At 33.9% G+C, this 15,174-nt stretch overlaps 1 protein-coding gene across 6 annotated transcripts in view; it reads left to right on the top strand.

The window, feature by feature from the left end:
- LOC112127457 (WD repeat-containing protein 47-like) overlaps window positions 1-15,174 on the top strand; it is a 43,784-nt gene that overhangs the window by 6,766 nt on the left and 21,844 nt on the right. The window contains exon 1 of one of the 6 annotated variants that reach the window (XM_024228491.1): window positions 5,072-5,166. The exons of 1 other annotated variant lie outside the window; for it this stretch is intronic. In XM_024228491.1, coding sequence (XP_024084259.1) covers window positions 5,114-5,166 — 53 coding nt within the window. In that variant the 5' untranslated portion in view covers window positions 5,072-5,113. Of the gene's footprint in view, window positions 1-5,071; window positions 5,167-11,129; window positions 11,217-13,419; window positions 13,612-15,174 lie in introns of those variants that run through there. 4 more of the 6 variants (XM_024228495.1, XM_024228492.1, XM_024228494.1 and 1 more) reach the window with 4 other exon arrangements.

The following is a 15,174-nucleotide window of genomic DNA, read 5'->3' as shown; positions in this document are numbered from 1 at the left end:
CATTCCAAATCCTTTGCCTATGAAAGGTTTAAATTTCGCTAGAATTTCATTGAAATAGATAAGCTAACATCTTCATGAATGAAAGCTGTATTTTTTAGCCAACATATTTAGGTGCAATTAAAAAAAATCTGAAAATTCAAACAGTATTAATTGCATGTGGCTAACATTTACAGATTTCTTTTTTCATCAAAAAGTTGTGAAAATAGTAACGTATGTCCATGTAATATGTAACATGTCCTCTATCGGTGCGAAAGCCTATGCAGGTTGAGATTCCTACTCTCGGGGTGAGGAAAAGTCAATGCCTGAAAGATACACATGGGAGCCTTTAACAAAGCTTTGGGGACATGATAAAAAGCCTTACGCTTTAAGAAGAGCTCTAGGTAATACTGGAGGTTGCACAATAACCAATGTGTAGAGATTAGTGACCGTTAATCGATAGTTATTCAGATATCGTGAGATGCGGTCGGGTGTGATGTAGGTTTCAGAAAAACATTTTCTTTATCGTGCCAACGTTTCGATCTTTTATTGAGATCATCTNTTTGTTGTTTTCGATTTCATGTGTAAATTGTAGGCGTGGGTGAAAGCTATTGAATGTATCTAATGTAGTTTGAATTTGATCTGTGGGAACTGCTGTCAATATATCATCTACGTATTTAGGAGATACGAGGAAGGGTAATGTGAAAGGAAGTTGTGGTATGACTGTATTTAGTAGATGTGTCATGATTATGTCTGCCAGTATCGGGCCTAGGTGCTACCCATGGCTATACCAAACAATTGTTTGTAAAAGTGATTGTCGTATGTAAAATATCCGTTAACACAGCAGTGTCGGATCATTGTTACGAACGTGTTCTTTGATAGTGTTGTGTGTGGTGTTATGTTGGGCCATTTATCTTTAATAATGTTCAGTGTTGAGTAAACAATGATGAAACATCTAGGGATATCAGAGAATAGTGTGAGGGGATGTGGATATTATTAATTTTGTTAATGAAATGAAATGAATCATTTACATTATATGTGTTATCTGTGATGTTGTTGAGTATGTTGGTTAGGTATTTTGTCATGTTATATGTGGGTGAGTTTACAAATGAAATTATGGGTCTTAGAGGGTGTTCAGGTTTGTGTGCTTTTACAGATCCATAGTTTCGGAGGTTTTGGTGAGTTGTTTTGAAGTGATTTGTAGGTGTATGGGTCAATTTCTTTTCGTTTAAGTGTTTCATGGAGAATTTTGTTTGTCTGTTTGATGAGAGAAGGAGTAGGGTCTGATTTGAGTAAGGTGTATGTGTTTGTGTCATAATATGTTGATACACATTTTTCTTCAGGCAGTTTCAGTTTTCAATAAATGGATTTGTTAGAAAGAAATAAAACGTGGAACAAATTTTGATTATGAAAAGTCATAATTAGTACATGCACATTTGTTAAATGACATCTGTTAACAGGCTGAAACAAGCAGGAATCGTTGTAATGAACTGCAGTTATTTTGAATAAGCCCAAGGCAACAAGTGAGTTATGTCCCTATACAAATGAATTGTAGCCTGATTAAACACCCAAATAAAAAAAATTCTCTACATAAATGTAATTTTATTATAATGGGTTTGATTAACATTTATCATTATTATACATCTTAACATTGTTTTTCGTACCGAAGTCTCTTTTCAACAGGACAGCTTCCAGATACTAAAAGGTTCACGACTTAATGTCCGGCTGGTTGTTTTAAATAGTTCTGGGCTATATCTTGTAGACAAATCGACTAATTCTAAAGCTGCACTACATCCAAAGAAAGCAATGCTGTGCATCTGGTGGGATTGGAACTGGATCGTTTATTATGAGCTTTCACGCTATCAGACTTTAATTTAAAACCTGCATTGCGCAAAACTGAAAAAGTTAAAAGAACCAATTGAATAAAAGCATTTAAGATAGACCAATCCAAGGAGTGTTGATTTCTTCACGAAGATTCTTTGGTTAGGTTTGGTCATGTCTGATGAAATCACAATTTCACGTATTTTAGGCTGTAGAAAAATATGGACAAGCAACGCAATAATGAAATTTCCCGATAAATTACAATTTAACAGACATGTATTCTTAACCTGGAAAAGAACAGTTATTGTGAAAATAAATTCTATATGATTTAATGCCTCAACTGACGGATAAACTGTGTGAATTAACTCGTAATTATTATTGCTATTTAATATCCGCTGAATGAGTTCCTAAATTTGGATTGTACGCATTTAAATTCAGATTTATGACGGTTTTGTGTTTTGGATGCATGTGTGGCTCATTTCCACCGTTTTAGTTGGAAATAGTGAAAAAGAAGATTAATTGGAGGTTAACTTTGTAGATACTTAAATGGTCAAATTTTCAATTTGTACGTTACGGAATGTTATTAATGTATCCGCATTACATAAAAATCCGTATTGTATAAAAATAAATATCCGTGTTGTATAAAAAATGTATCCACATATAAACGTATAAAATATCTCGATGGTATAAGTATATAAATATTGGGTTGTCCGGAAAATAATGCAGGATTTTGGTATTAAACAAAAAAAAAGAAACTAGTTACTTTAAAGCAATGTTCTTTAATCAAAATAATTTCCCATACTCTCAATACATTTCTCCCAACGTGTTGGTAACTTATTAATTCCGTCTGAGTAGAATTCAGAATTTTTAGAATTGATAAAGTCAATAAATGCATTTTCCAGTTCCGTTTGATTTTTGAATATTATGTGTTGTAAGTAGTGGTCCAGGTGTCTAAAAAAATGGTAGTCAGTAGGCGAGAGGTCCGGAGAGTAGGGTGGGTGAGGCAAAGTTTCATAGCCAAACTCCAATAATTTTTGTGACGTTACACGTGACACATGTGGTCGAGCGTTGTCATGCAACAAAACGGGCCCTTTCCGATTGACCAAAGAGGGCTTCATTACTGCCAATTTCTGATGCATGGTATTAATTTGGTTACAGTATGATTCAGCATTGATGGTTTCGCCAGGATTTAAGAAGCTGTAGTGTATTAAACCAAATGAAGCCCACCATACCGTAACCATTACCTTTTTTTGATGAGTTGGGGGCTTTGGAAAATGTATTGGAGCTTCTCCTTTGTCGAGCCACTGTCCAGAACGTCTAGTGTTATCGTAGAGAATCCACTTTTCGTCACATGTAACAATTCTGGCCAGAAATGGGTCATTTTTGTTTCGACAAAGAAGTGATGCACAAACATCAAAGCGCTGATTTTTTGGCGATCGTTTAATGAGTGTGGAACCCAATTTTCGAGTTTTTTCACTTTTCCAATCGCCTTGAGGTGGTCAGCGACGGTCGTTTTACTGACTTTGAGTTGCTCTGCAAGTTCTCGAACAGTTGTTTTGGGGTTTTCTTCCACCACTGATCGCAGAACATCATCATTAAGAGAGGAAGGCCTTCCACGACCTTCTTCATCTTCAAGGCTGAAATCTCCCTCCCGAAATTTTTTAAACCACCTTTGCACAGTGCACTCATTAACACAACCCTCGCCCCAGACTTGGTTAATGTTTCTAGCCGTTTGGGCTCCGCTTCGGCCGAGTTTAAACTCGTAAAAGAAAATCGTACGAAATTCTCGCTTTGACATTATAAGGATGACTGAATTATTTCCAAGTAGCGGAATGCTACAGAGGTAAACAAACAATATCATTTGGAAGAGGATTAATAAGTGTTGACATTCATACAAATGAGTAATCCTGTAAACGTAAACAGAATATTTTATATAGATTTTTTTTAATGAAAACTTAAAATCCTGCATTATTTTCCGGACAACCCGATATATGGTATTGTGTACATGGAAATATAAAGGTCTAACTTTAATGGTGTCATTATAACAGTATTTCTGCATACCTAGTTCTTTTATATTAGCATATATACACACATGCACAACGCTTTCTTATAAAATTTGACGATTGAAAAAATTGAAAACTTCAACACTTCTAGAGCCAATCGGTGAATTTTTGACTTTCAAGTATCATTTTTTTTATGGGACAAAAATGATAATAGAAAATTCAGCGATTTGTTCTAAAGATATTGAAATTTTCATTCAAAACTCAATACTTTCAACTTATCGTGTTAAAAAAAGGTTTAAAAAAAGGAGAAAATTTAATTTGTGTTGATTTTTCTTAGCCTAACTTTAAACAATAACAGTCAGTAGTTGCCATAAATTCAAATTATCTAGTTCTGAACGAAAAGTTCTACATCCCCAAATGAATCGATGAACTTTGGAGTTTCTGGTATCACTGCTTTTTGAGTGAAAACGACTTTCAAAATTTGCGAAAAAAAATAGGGTACATTTGAACTTTTACATTTGAAAAAACCTTCATCACCAGGTTGGCTAATGCGCCAATTTACTAAAATTCTAATAGCCCCAGCAGATTCTACGTGAAAAATTACCTTTGGAGCCATACTTGGTTTTACAATAAAATAGATAATGTAAAAATAGCAGGCCATTTCTTTATTAAAAACACACATGGTATGAATGTAGAAATGATTAAGGCGGGGTGAGTACGTCAGTTCTCTTTTTGGAAAGAATAGTTCTACTGACAAATTGTTTGTGAGTAAAACCATCCTTTCCAAAAAGTTCTCTGTTTATGTTTGCATTTATTACGAAGAGATCCACAATTCGAATGGCGCCGTGGTCCACCGAATTTTCATAGTTCATTTTGCTCAATAAATTTGAGAAAGTATTGTCAAGTGGTGAGATAGGACACACAAAGGGGAGTCGCCCTCCTGCATGATAGGAATTTCTTTACCTACTAGCTTGTACATGAAAATGCACAAACACACACACCCACATTCTCTCTTTCTCTTTCTTTTTTTATTTCTTCCTTTCTTTCTTTTTTTCTCCCTCCCACTCTCACTCACTCATTTAGTGTTTATTGTAAAATGCTGATAATCATCGACTGCAGTTTCTTTTCATACGTCGAAATTTTTGAAGAAGTGAGCCTTTTTAATTCACGTCTCCGATGAGTGTGGGCAGGTCTGGTTGAGTGTCGGGGGACGGCCGGTTGGAGGGGTCGGGAAGATATTATTTTATATTCTAATTTTGCGATTAGGAGGGGAGCCGGCCTCTCCTTTCGTTCAGTCATGTGAAACGAGTGATATGGTCACCTCTTGGATATACGCACAGCCAAAAAATACCGATAACACCCCCAGGTCAGTATAAAATGAAGGTTGTTGTATGTTTTTTATTTAATAGCCGAGGGAGAATAATCGGTACAAGTGGTAAATTGTGATTCGTATTTTGATTTTGGTGAAAAACAAATGAATCTTGGAAGTTTCTAGTTTCAGCTGTTTTAACGTATTGTGAATATTTTTTTAACCCCTTTGATATTAATTGGCAAAATGTCACGTAGGGCTCTACTGAATCTTTACTGTTCGCATGATTTTTTAAATAAATTATTCAATGATATTTAATTAGTTTAATTGCTTCTTTCACAAAAACAAAGCCTTGAAACTTAGCTATTGAAATTTTGTGGTCGTTTCCTTGTACCCCTTAAACTTAGTTACTCGCATGGATTTGTGTAACAATGATGCTTCTCTCTCTCTCTCTCTCTCTCTCTCTCTCTCTCTCTCTCTCTCTCTCTCTCTTCTATTAGTTAATACTGGATGTAAATCCGAAGGTTTCACGAAAAATTTTACTTGTGTACTTTTTCGGCACCGATCATGTGTCTTTGCTTTATTTATTTTAATCTCAGTTTCGTTAAGCGAATTTCTTGTTTCTCTGATGTGAAAGAGCTTTCTGAACCCTTTACGCCTTTCCTTTAATCGCATCGCCGAATGCGAGTGCATATCACATTAAAACATTAACAGAGTTTGTAGTACTGCATAAAGTTCTTTCTTTTCCTCTCTTTGCCGGTTTACTTGCCTTTGTAATTGGTAGATTGTTTGGCCTACTCGGTCTGCTGATCACGGTGGGTCACTGATCTAATCAAGAAACGCATTTCTTAGTCCCAGTTTGTTGAAGATACTCAAAAGAAAAAAAGGCTTAAAATCGAGTAATAAGCGAATTTATTGTAATTGTAGTGGAATATTATTTGGCTTCGCTAGGTTTTTAAAGATTGCTATGGGTTTAAAACAGGTGAAATTTCAAGTATATCAGCGGCTAATAATTTTCCACCTAATTGGATATAATTTATCTCACATTTTTTAATAAATAATCTCAAAATTGTTCAAAGCTAAAGTTGAGTTCTTATGATATGTTATTGTATTCTGTTTTGGTAAGATAGGAATCAGAGGGGTGTGTTTTTTTTACCGGTGTTGTCATAATGATAAATCATTCTGGAGTCGTTATTTTAAATTATTTCTTCCGTTTATATAATTAGTTTCTCTAGTGATTTAAACGAATTTCTAGTCTAGTTATTCCGTTCAACGCTTGGATCAAAAGTTATTTTTGAAAAAAGAAAGTCCCGCAATCAGCAGGAATCTCAAATTTATTCTGAAAGCGAACCACAATGAAAACATGCTCATTATCTTGTTTTTTTTTTTTTTTGCTCCATTATGTAGAAATTAGACAATTAGTTCTTTGTGCAATTTTCAATCTCGTGTAAGTAAATGTTTGCGGGCGCGGTGCCGTGGAAACTGTTACGTCTCTCGTCCCAATTTTGCGAATATGAACGTAGATGTTTTAATTAGAAGTTTCTCATTGTTTCACTTTTTATCGCTGTCGTGATTAATCTCTAATCTAGTCTTTTAGGTTTCTATTTTTTTTTATCGACAATGAAGTGAGACAAGTTTTATTTTTTTTCCCATTATCATTGTTTGTCCATGAATGCTGAAGAACGGCAAAGATAATAATAGAACTCATATGATCTGACGGTTAAATTTTGTTCGCTGAATAAACGTCCATGGCCATCTGGGAATGCGAATTCTGGGAGAATATACGGACCAGACTGATCATTAAAACTTGGACGAGTGAACAATCTACACTAAGGCTTTTTGATACAGCTTGAGCCTGCAATGATTTGTTATGCAAAGACAAGATACCAAGAAATAATGTTTATGCTTAGGAATAATTAATTCTAATGTTAATGTACATAAAGTCACTCACTCACTCACACATAAGTAAGTATTAACGTCAACTGGAGCTCAACACCAATATAGAATACTTTTTTCCCTTAAGTCAATAGGACAATTGAATGTATCAAGTTAAAGTGAAAATAAAGCACAATAAATTAATAATTATTCAAATATCGTGAGATGCGGTCGGGTGTGATGTAGGTTTCAGAAAAACATTTTCTTTATCGTGCCAACGTTTCGATCTTTTATTGAGATCATCTTCAGGGCCTGGGATTTACAAACAATGTTTACATTTAACTATTACATTTAGGATGTGGAAAAGTGAATTTATACAGTGCAAAATATATTTTATATTCAAACCAAGTATTTCTACTCACTCAAAGTGTTTGTCTTCTGTGTAATTGTGCCATCCTTGCGTGTCGTGTTGAGAGTGCCAGTGAGATCTTGCTGTTTTATGTTTATATATGTTTGGTTTTGAAGGGGTAACATAGAAATACTTTGTTTGAATATAAAATATATTTTTCATTGTATAAATTCACTTTTCCACATCCTAAATGTATTTGTTAAATGTAAACATAGTTTGTAAATCCCAGGCCCTGAAGATGATCTCAATAAAAGATCGAAACGTTGGCACGATAAAGAAACTGTTTTTCTGAAACCTACATTACACCCGACCGCATCTCACGATATCTGAATAACTATCGATTAACGGTCACTAATCTCTACACATAAATTAATAAATTAGCAATACAAATTATGAAGCCATAGAAACGGAAAGATAGGAAAAAGCAAAGGAAAGTTATATTATCGTAATAATATCGTTTCTATGTGAGAACCTTCCTTCACTTATCAGTCCTTTTATTTTTAAATTGTTAAAAGCTGGCTTGTATTCCATACCTTAACGACATTCATTTGGAATTATGTATAACCGTGCAGGATTAGATTTTTTCTAAATAAGCTTGTATATTTACATGACTTTGGCAAATTAATTTTCCTTTTTCCAGAACCTGTTTTACTTTTGTTTACGTTACAGAGTTACGATAACAGAGATTATTGTTTATAGTTTATTATTTTTACATGTTACATTAAAAGTATTATGTCTTTAAATGGATAACGCCTTTACTTTCGGTTTTGTTTTTATTCGTCGACGACTAAACAGCAAAATAAAACACTATTAAATGTAAAAGTGAACCGTTGAGAGCCGTTCGGCCTCAACCTGTTCTGTGAACGGAACCTGACTTGGACTATTTAGGTCAACCGTGATAGTTTCTCGCATCAATTTACACCTGAAACCTGATCAAACTCTGTTTATTGCAGTCGTGGTTTACGCTTTTGAGTCTATAAATTTTTACGCCTTTTTGTCGGCCTGACTTTACCACGTGGATTCTTCCGGAAAAAATTACCTTTGAAATAAATTTTTTACATATTTATTTGGATAGAAAATTGGTTTTTAAAAAATAATATTTTTTAAATATTTTAATAGTTACAAATTTATACAAAATTTTGTTTACTAGTATTATCAGTCAGTATATTATATCTGTGGTTGAATATATGAATAACATATAATATACGAAAATCAAAACTTCAGAAAGCATCATTAATATTGAGAAAATCAGAAAAGAGTATTCGTGGGCCATTTTATCCGCTCTGCGAATTTGGGAAAAAAACATTTAGTAACGTTAGAAATTTCGAAGGTGGGGTGAGCATGCAGATTTAATTTTTGTCAATTTTAAATATTACTTCATTTACAAAAAGTTTAAAACCGTTTTTCTCAAAAGTTTCAATTTTGGACTTTGAACAACTTTACGCTGCAACCAAAGGTATTAACAGATCATTCATCAATCCAATAGTTTCTATCCATCTTACAACACTATATATTTAAAAAACTTTCCGCTAGAACTTACTATTTTTCCAGCATAATTGATTTGACACTATTTGATACTTATTGCTATTAATATGTAAGTTGTGGCCCTTAAAAGGATCCTATGAAGGATTCCTGTGATTTTCTGTGAAAGTGACATCTGGTGTTTCTTTCTCCCTTAAGATGGAGTGTGGCATTTTCTCTTTTAACACTCGTTTTCTCTTCGATTATTACTCAGTGCCTAATTAACCGCAATACCAAATCAAGGAAATTAATATGTGGTATGCATTAGATTAATCCCGGCTCTTAGTGTTCAACTGACGAGTTCAGTAAAATCGTGACAACCCAAGTCTCGCGTGTTTCGTACACGTTTTCCCACACTTGTTACGGAAACAGAATTCGAGTTGCAGCCCTTTGTGTTTAAAGGAATTTTAAATATATCACGGTCCTTATAAATAGTTTTCCGTTCTTCATGTAAGTTAACAGAACATCATTGTCTGTGAACTAGTTTATTTTATTTTATTTTGTTTTAAGAAACTCAATTCGATATTTAATGAACTCAAGTTTCAACGTTATTGTATAGGTTTCATCGTTTATTGTTAATAATATTTGATAGTGTTCTGCACATTGTTAACCTTAATGAAACTAGTCACGACATCATAATGAGGGATGCCATTAAGGAACATAATTCGTAAAGGAAGGAAGAAAGAGCCACAGTTAGTCATTTTAGACAGCTTTTTGCTTAAGACATTAAGTTTTTTCGTATAGATGCTGGGAAATAATAACGCCATAACTTTTGCGTATAAAGAAGCTAGATCAAATGGCGCCCGTACGTCCAAAACCAATTTGTTTTAGTCATTTATTTTATATCTTACGTTTAAATTACTTGAACAAAAGTACCAAGAAGGTATAAAGAACACTTAAAGAACTAAAATAAGAAGAAGTAGAGGTAAAATAATTTTCAAATAAACCATTTGTACGAGAGCACCAAAGGAATGTTAGAAAGTTTGTCTTCTCTTTGTCGGTTAATCAGTAAACTCGATCTTTAATTTTTCGTCATTTATTTTCATGGTCGTGAATACCATGGTAAATGTACCACCTGGGTTATCTTAGCTCGTAATTTATAAACCGGTCATTCCACAGCCGGGCGGGTTTTACACGCCAGTCAGGATATTGCAGGGTTCAAAAGTGGACCTGCAAAGGTTATGCTTTCATCTGAGAGGGTAATTTTAGTAATTTAAATATGAGAAAGTGAATAGTGATTTATATCGAAGTTTCTTTTTTTTTAAACCTTGGCTGTTGTTAATACTTTGGAAAGAGGGAAAAAGGGAACCTGCCATAAGATTTAAGATGAGATAGTTTATCATTTCTCTCTCTCTTATTTCATTTCTTTTTTTATACGTTGTATGCGTTGCATTGCATATTTTATTGGGTGCCAAGTATTAAACCATTACCTTGCCTTTCTCGGTCATATTGGAACGCCTGTTTGTTTTAAATAATTTATGTGTCAAGAATAATAAGAACTTGTCATTAGGAGAAAAAAAAATGATACTTTAAACAAAAACTCCTGTCACGGTCAATCCTGTATAGAAAAATATATGTTGCATTTATTGTCAATTTTTCCTTATTTTATTAATTAAATATTCTATCAAGATGATTTATTTATTTTATTTCTGCTTGTTTCCAAATATTGTGAAAGTTAGTTGAAAGTTGATACAAGTTATGACGAGTATGTTAAACTGTTTGACCTGCCATTTGGTGACCGAACTCATCATGGTCCGCCGAGTCTCGCTGCGTGTTTAAATCAGCTAAATTGTTGTCTCCATCTTCTGAGGATGCTGTGTTATTTCCGAGAAGACATATGACCAAAGTATACAGGGTGAATGCGCGGAACAGGGAATACAATTTCAAACAAAGGGGAAAATTAGTCTGTTTTGGTATTCTAAAATGACGAAATACCGAATACATTCAGATCGAGGCTAGACGCACTCCTTGAAGATAGAGGAATGTTAATTGGTTGTTTAGTCATCATCAACATCATGGGACAAAAGCTGCAATTATAAATTTTTTGATTTCACAAGACAAATCTCAATTAAACGATCTATATATTTGTTGTATTTGTATTTACTAAGGCATGTTTTCTTAATTTTTGAACGTTTATCCTTCTTTTTTAACCCTCAATCATCCTTGTCTGTCTAGTGTCGCTGAGCGTTTGAATTTTGACATTTACCCATCTTCAGAAGGATGTGTGTGGTCAAAGCATACAGCATAGGCGGACAGGTTGAACAGGAAAGGATAAATCTAATCTGAATCTTACAAGGACAATGTTAGTATAGTTTGGTAATAATAATTCAATAGGATTCAAGGGGTGAAATAAAGAAACGCGATGGTAGGCAAGGTGAGGTTCAATATGAGGTGAATCAATATGATCGAGGGCTATCTAGCTGGTATTATAATAAATGTTAACATCTAACAATTATTAACAACATAAAAAAAATTTAAATTTGTTACATGACAAATCTCAACCCAGCATTTGACAAATTGAGATATATTTGTATTTATTGTTTTCGAAGTTAACCTTCCTCTTTCATTCTAGGCCTCGCAATGTCCGACTGAAATTTAGTAACCAAACCTGATTAATTCAATATCTCCTTTATGATATATATACTGTCTAGTTCAATGAACCATGTACTTTCACACTTTAGTATACTGATCCAAAACTAAAATGAACTAAGATGTAGAATATTTATGTCAGACTATTAGTATGTTGCTGTAGAGCTGCCTAATGCTGAGGAGGCTTCTAAACAGACTCAGATTATATAGTATGATTTTTTTCGTCTTCTAACTAAGGTTTTCTACTGTTTCGATCTGTGACATTCAGAATGATCCTGATTGTTTCCACAGGTTGCTTAGTAAATTATGGTCGTCCGGCATCTTGAACATAATGCAGTTTTAACACTTTCAGCATTATCTACCGTTAAGCGTGAGATCCCACGCTTACATTGAAACGCGTTTTTGTTTCTATTCAAATTTTATTCAAATGATTCGAAATCCGTTGTAGAAGAGTGAGAAAATGTTGCATATTTATCCAGAGCATCGTATAAATAATGCAATTTGGACGCTTCATTTTTTTTCGCCAATAATAGCTTGATGGCTATCGCCTACGGTTTTCCTCTTACTCATAACCCTTGTACGGTTCAAATGTGTACTTTTTACAATCCATATCACTGGTCTATTAATAATAGCTTCAAGAGATTTATAAAAGAGACTGAATTCATCGATCGGAGTTGACAACATATAGTTCGATGCTATAAAAGAACGTTGAGACACGTGTGCGGAATAATTTCACATTCAGATTGTCAACTTCCGTTAGCGTTGTGGCTTCTCTGGTGTGGTTCGGTAGAAAGTTTTCTCTCGGAGGTTGTTCAAGCTCAAGTTCACGTTATCAGGAGGACAGTGGCTTGACCGGTGCCCACATCGATTTAGCTCACGTTTCAGCGTTTCGCGTTGAACCTGTTCTGTCGTGGGATAAACCGGAATGAGTACGACGCTTTTCAATGTGTTGACTGTTTGTTGAGATACAAACAAGAAAGTTCAATCAAATTTATCGTAGTTGCCATTCCCTTGGTGATTTAGGAACCCAGTTTTCTTCTTATTTATACCAAAAATGATGGAGAGTCTTTTATTATAAACAATGATTTAGATCTAAAAGAAAAGAAACAACTAAATTTCCTCTTCTGGTTTTAATTAGGATGGTTGGTACATAACAGAAAAAACCTTTTTCCTAGATAGATTCTATTACGAGAGAATATCCGGTGTATCGTTACTTTTACATCCTGTAATCTAAACCATTTAAATAAATAGGGAAGCTGTTTTTCTTTATGCTTAAGGCCCTAACCGTTAATGTGTCTTTTTTAACACATGGATTTTTCTGAACTTTCTGGCCGAGTGTTTGTGAAGGTGGTGCCATTATAACATTCACGCCTAATGATTCCGTCTGTCGATCCTTCCTCCCGCACAACTCTCCTGTTCTGATGGTAAATAAGTACCTTAATTTAAGTAGTTATTTACGGCATATCATTTTAAACCTAATGTATACTACACACACACACACAAAATACAAAATCAAATATTTCTTTCCTTTTAACATCCATTTTTACAATACTGTTCTATCCAGAGAATATGGAATCCAAGTGTAATATTTATGATAAAGGTTAATAGAAAAAATGACTTATTCCTTAAAAGTGCATCAGCTGAGACAAAATCCTCAAGACATCCTCTGATGTCTCGGAACTGCCAATGAAGCAATATGTGCAAATGGTAATCGCACGATTTTAAACCACCGAGACCATGAATATTTAACCTGTTTGACATTTTTTTTATAGCTGTAAGCAACTATATGAGTGTATTGTCGGTTTGGGTAAGGTCAGTGCGTGCGAGGATCGATGGTTGCGGAGGGGGAGAGTCAAGATAGACTCCCACTCTTTCTCTTCCTGGCTCTGTTTTAGTACCCGTACTGGCATCGGACGCCAAACACGGTCATGTGCTTTTTTTCAAATAAACGGGAATAATCAGGATAAATTTTACATCCAGTCTATTCCGTACGAGTGTCGTATGTTATAGTCGCGACAGTGCCAAGTTCTGCCATGGGCATATCTTACTAGTTGTTTCCTCTTCCTTTACCTGTCTGTTTTTACAGTCTGTGCAGAAACCACTTCCAGGTAGGATTTTAATGACAGTTTTGTTTGGAAATTTTGCCAAATATCATAATGACTCTGAATGAAGGGGGAAGATTCAAAATCTCGGGGACACATTCTTATTAATTTTCATCGATTTAATATAAATTAAATTCACCTATTGTCAAACAAAATTAGATTACCACTATGTTCTTTGATAATTTGACGTTAATATTTTCAAAATATATGTAATAATTACCAGTAAATGATTGCCTTTGTTTTTGAAATGTTAGAACTTAGCTCTTTGGCCGAACCATTGATCCCTTAAACTTTGAACAAAAAATTCCAGTTAGTTAAATTCATACAATTTTGAAATGGGTTTTTATAACGGGAGAAGTATAAGTTGGTTCGAAAGATGTAACGCAAGTAAGTGTGTATGAACATGTGTTACATCTGACTATTTTATGGAACTCTGGACTATTTTGTGATTTTATTATACACATACAAAAAAAAATTAATTAAACGTTCATTGCCACCCTCACAAAGGATCATGACCCTGCTTTGTCTGCACCTTCAATCTTTCCTCGCCAGTGCATTATTTAAAATAAAAAAAGAGAAAGGAAGAATAAACTCATAAATTACCTAATTGTAATTGTTTAATTAAATCCTTTGGTAGATCGGATTGTCGAAGTAATGCATTTTTGTCTTTGGTGCTGTTATCAAAATAATATTGCGCAAGTTTAGCAAATAATAGATAATGTCTCGAGTTTTTCTTTGACAAACAGTTTCCTTTTTTTGGTGGTGGTATTAAAAAAATATTTTACAGTAGAAATTACTAATAAGAACAAAGGGCATAAAAAGTTGGTACTTATGAACGATAGTTCTTATATCAGGTATTTACCTTCAGGATGCTGGGAATGCAAGTATATATCATGTATATAACAATTATGGATAGAAGTAAAAATAATGTTTAAAGTTTAAGAACAAACACAAAACAATGATTTTGATTGTACCAACGTAGAAATTATTTAATACAAATTTTTACTGGTATTGTCAAATAAATATCCGTATGTATTTGTTTCAGTGTACATGTTTAGAATTTCAGGAAAAATAATAATACATCTCACATTATTTTGTAACAAACTAGGAAAATACGAATAAAATTACGTGCAGATAATAAAAAATTCATTGGTTTAATGAAAAATAGTCATTTGCTTAAAAATAAGTTCTTTGGATGTATTTCTAATGGAATCAAACATTATTACACCAATTTATTAACAATATTCGCACCATAATAATTTCTTTTACACTTGAGCAAGAAATAGAAAGATCTTCGGTGGCATTCTCGACATTATTTTTCCTGCAACAATTTCTTCATCCGCTATATTTTGACGACTAGTAAGCTTCATGCCTATATCTTGAAATCCCGAAACATCCTGTTCAATTGGCAAATCTCGAGCCCAGTCCAGCATGTCAGAAACTGTTCAAAATCGTTGAAGCTTTTACTCAATTCCACATCTTTTCTAGCGTTATGATAGCATACATTACTCAGATCTTCGGTTCTCATTTATTTCCAATGTCGTCGATGATTTGTAAAACTAAATGTTT

Source organism: Cimex lectularius, unplaced genomic scaffold (genome assembly GCF_000648675.2).
Source record: "Cimex lectularius strain Harlan isolate CLEC.00 unplaced genomic scaffold, Clec_2.1 scaffold220, whole genome shotgun sequence".
In the NCBI taxonomy this organism is placed as follows: Eukaryota; Metazoa; Arthropoda; class Insecta; order Hemiptera; family Cimicidae; genus Cimex; species Cimex lectularius.
Note: the sequence above shows the minus strand (reverse complement) of the source record. Positions and strands in the feature narration are given on the sequence as shown.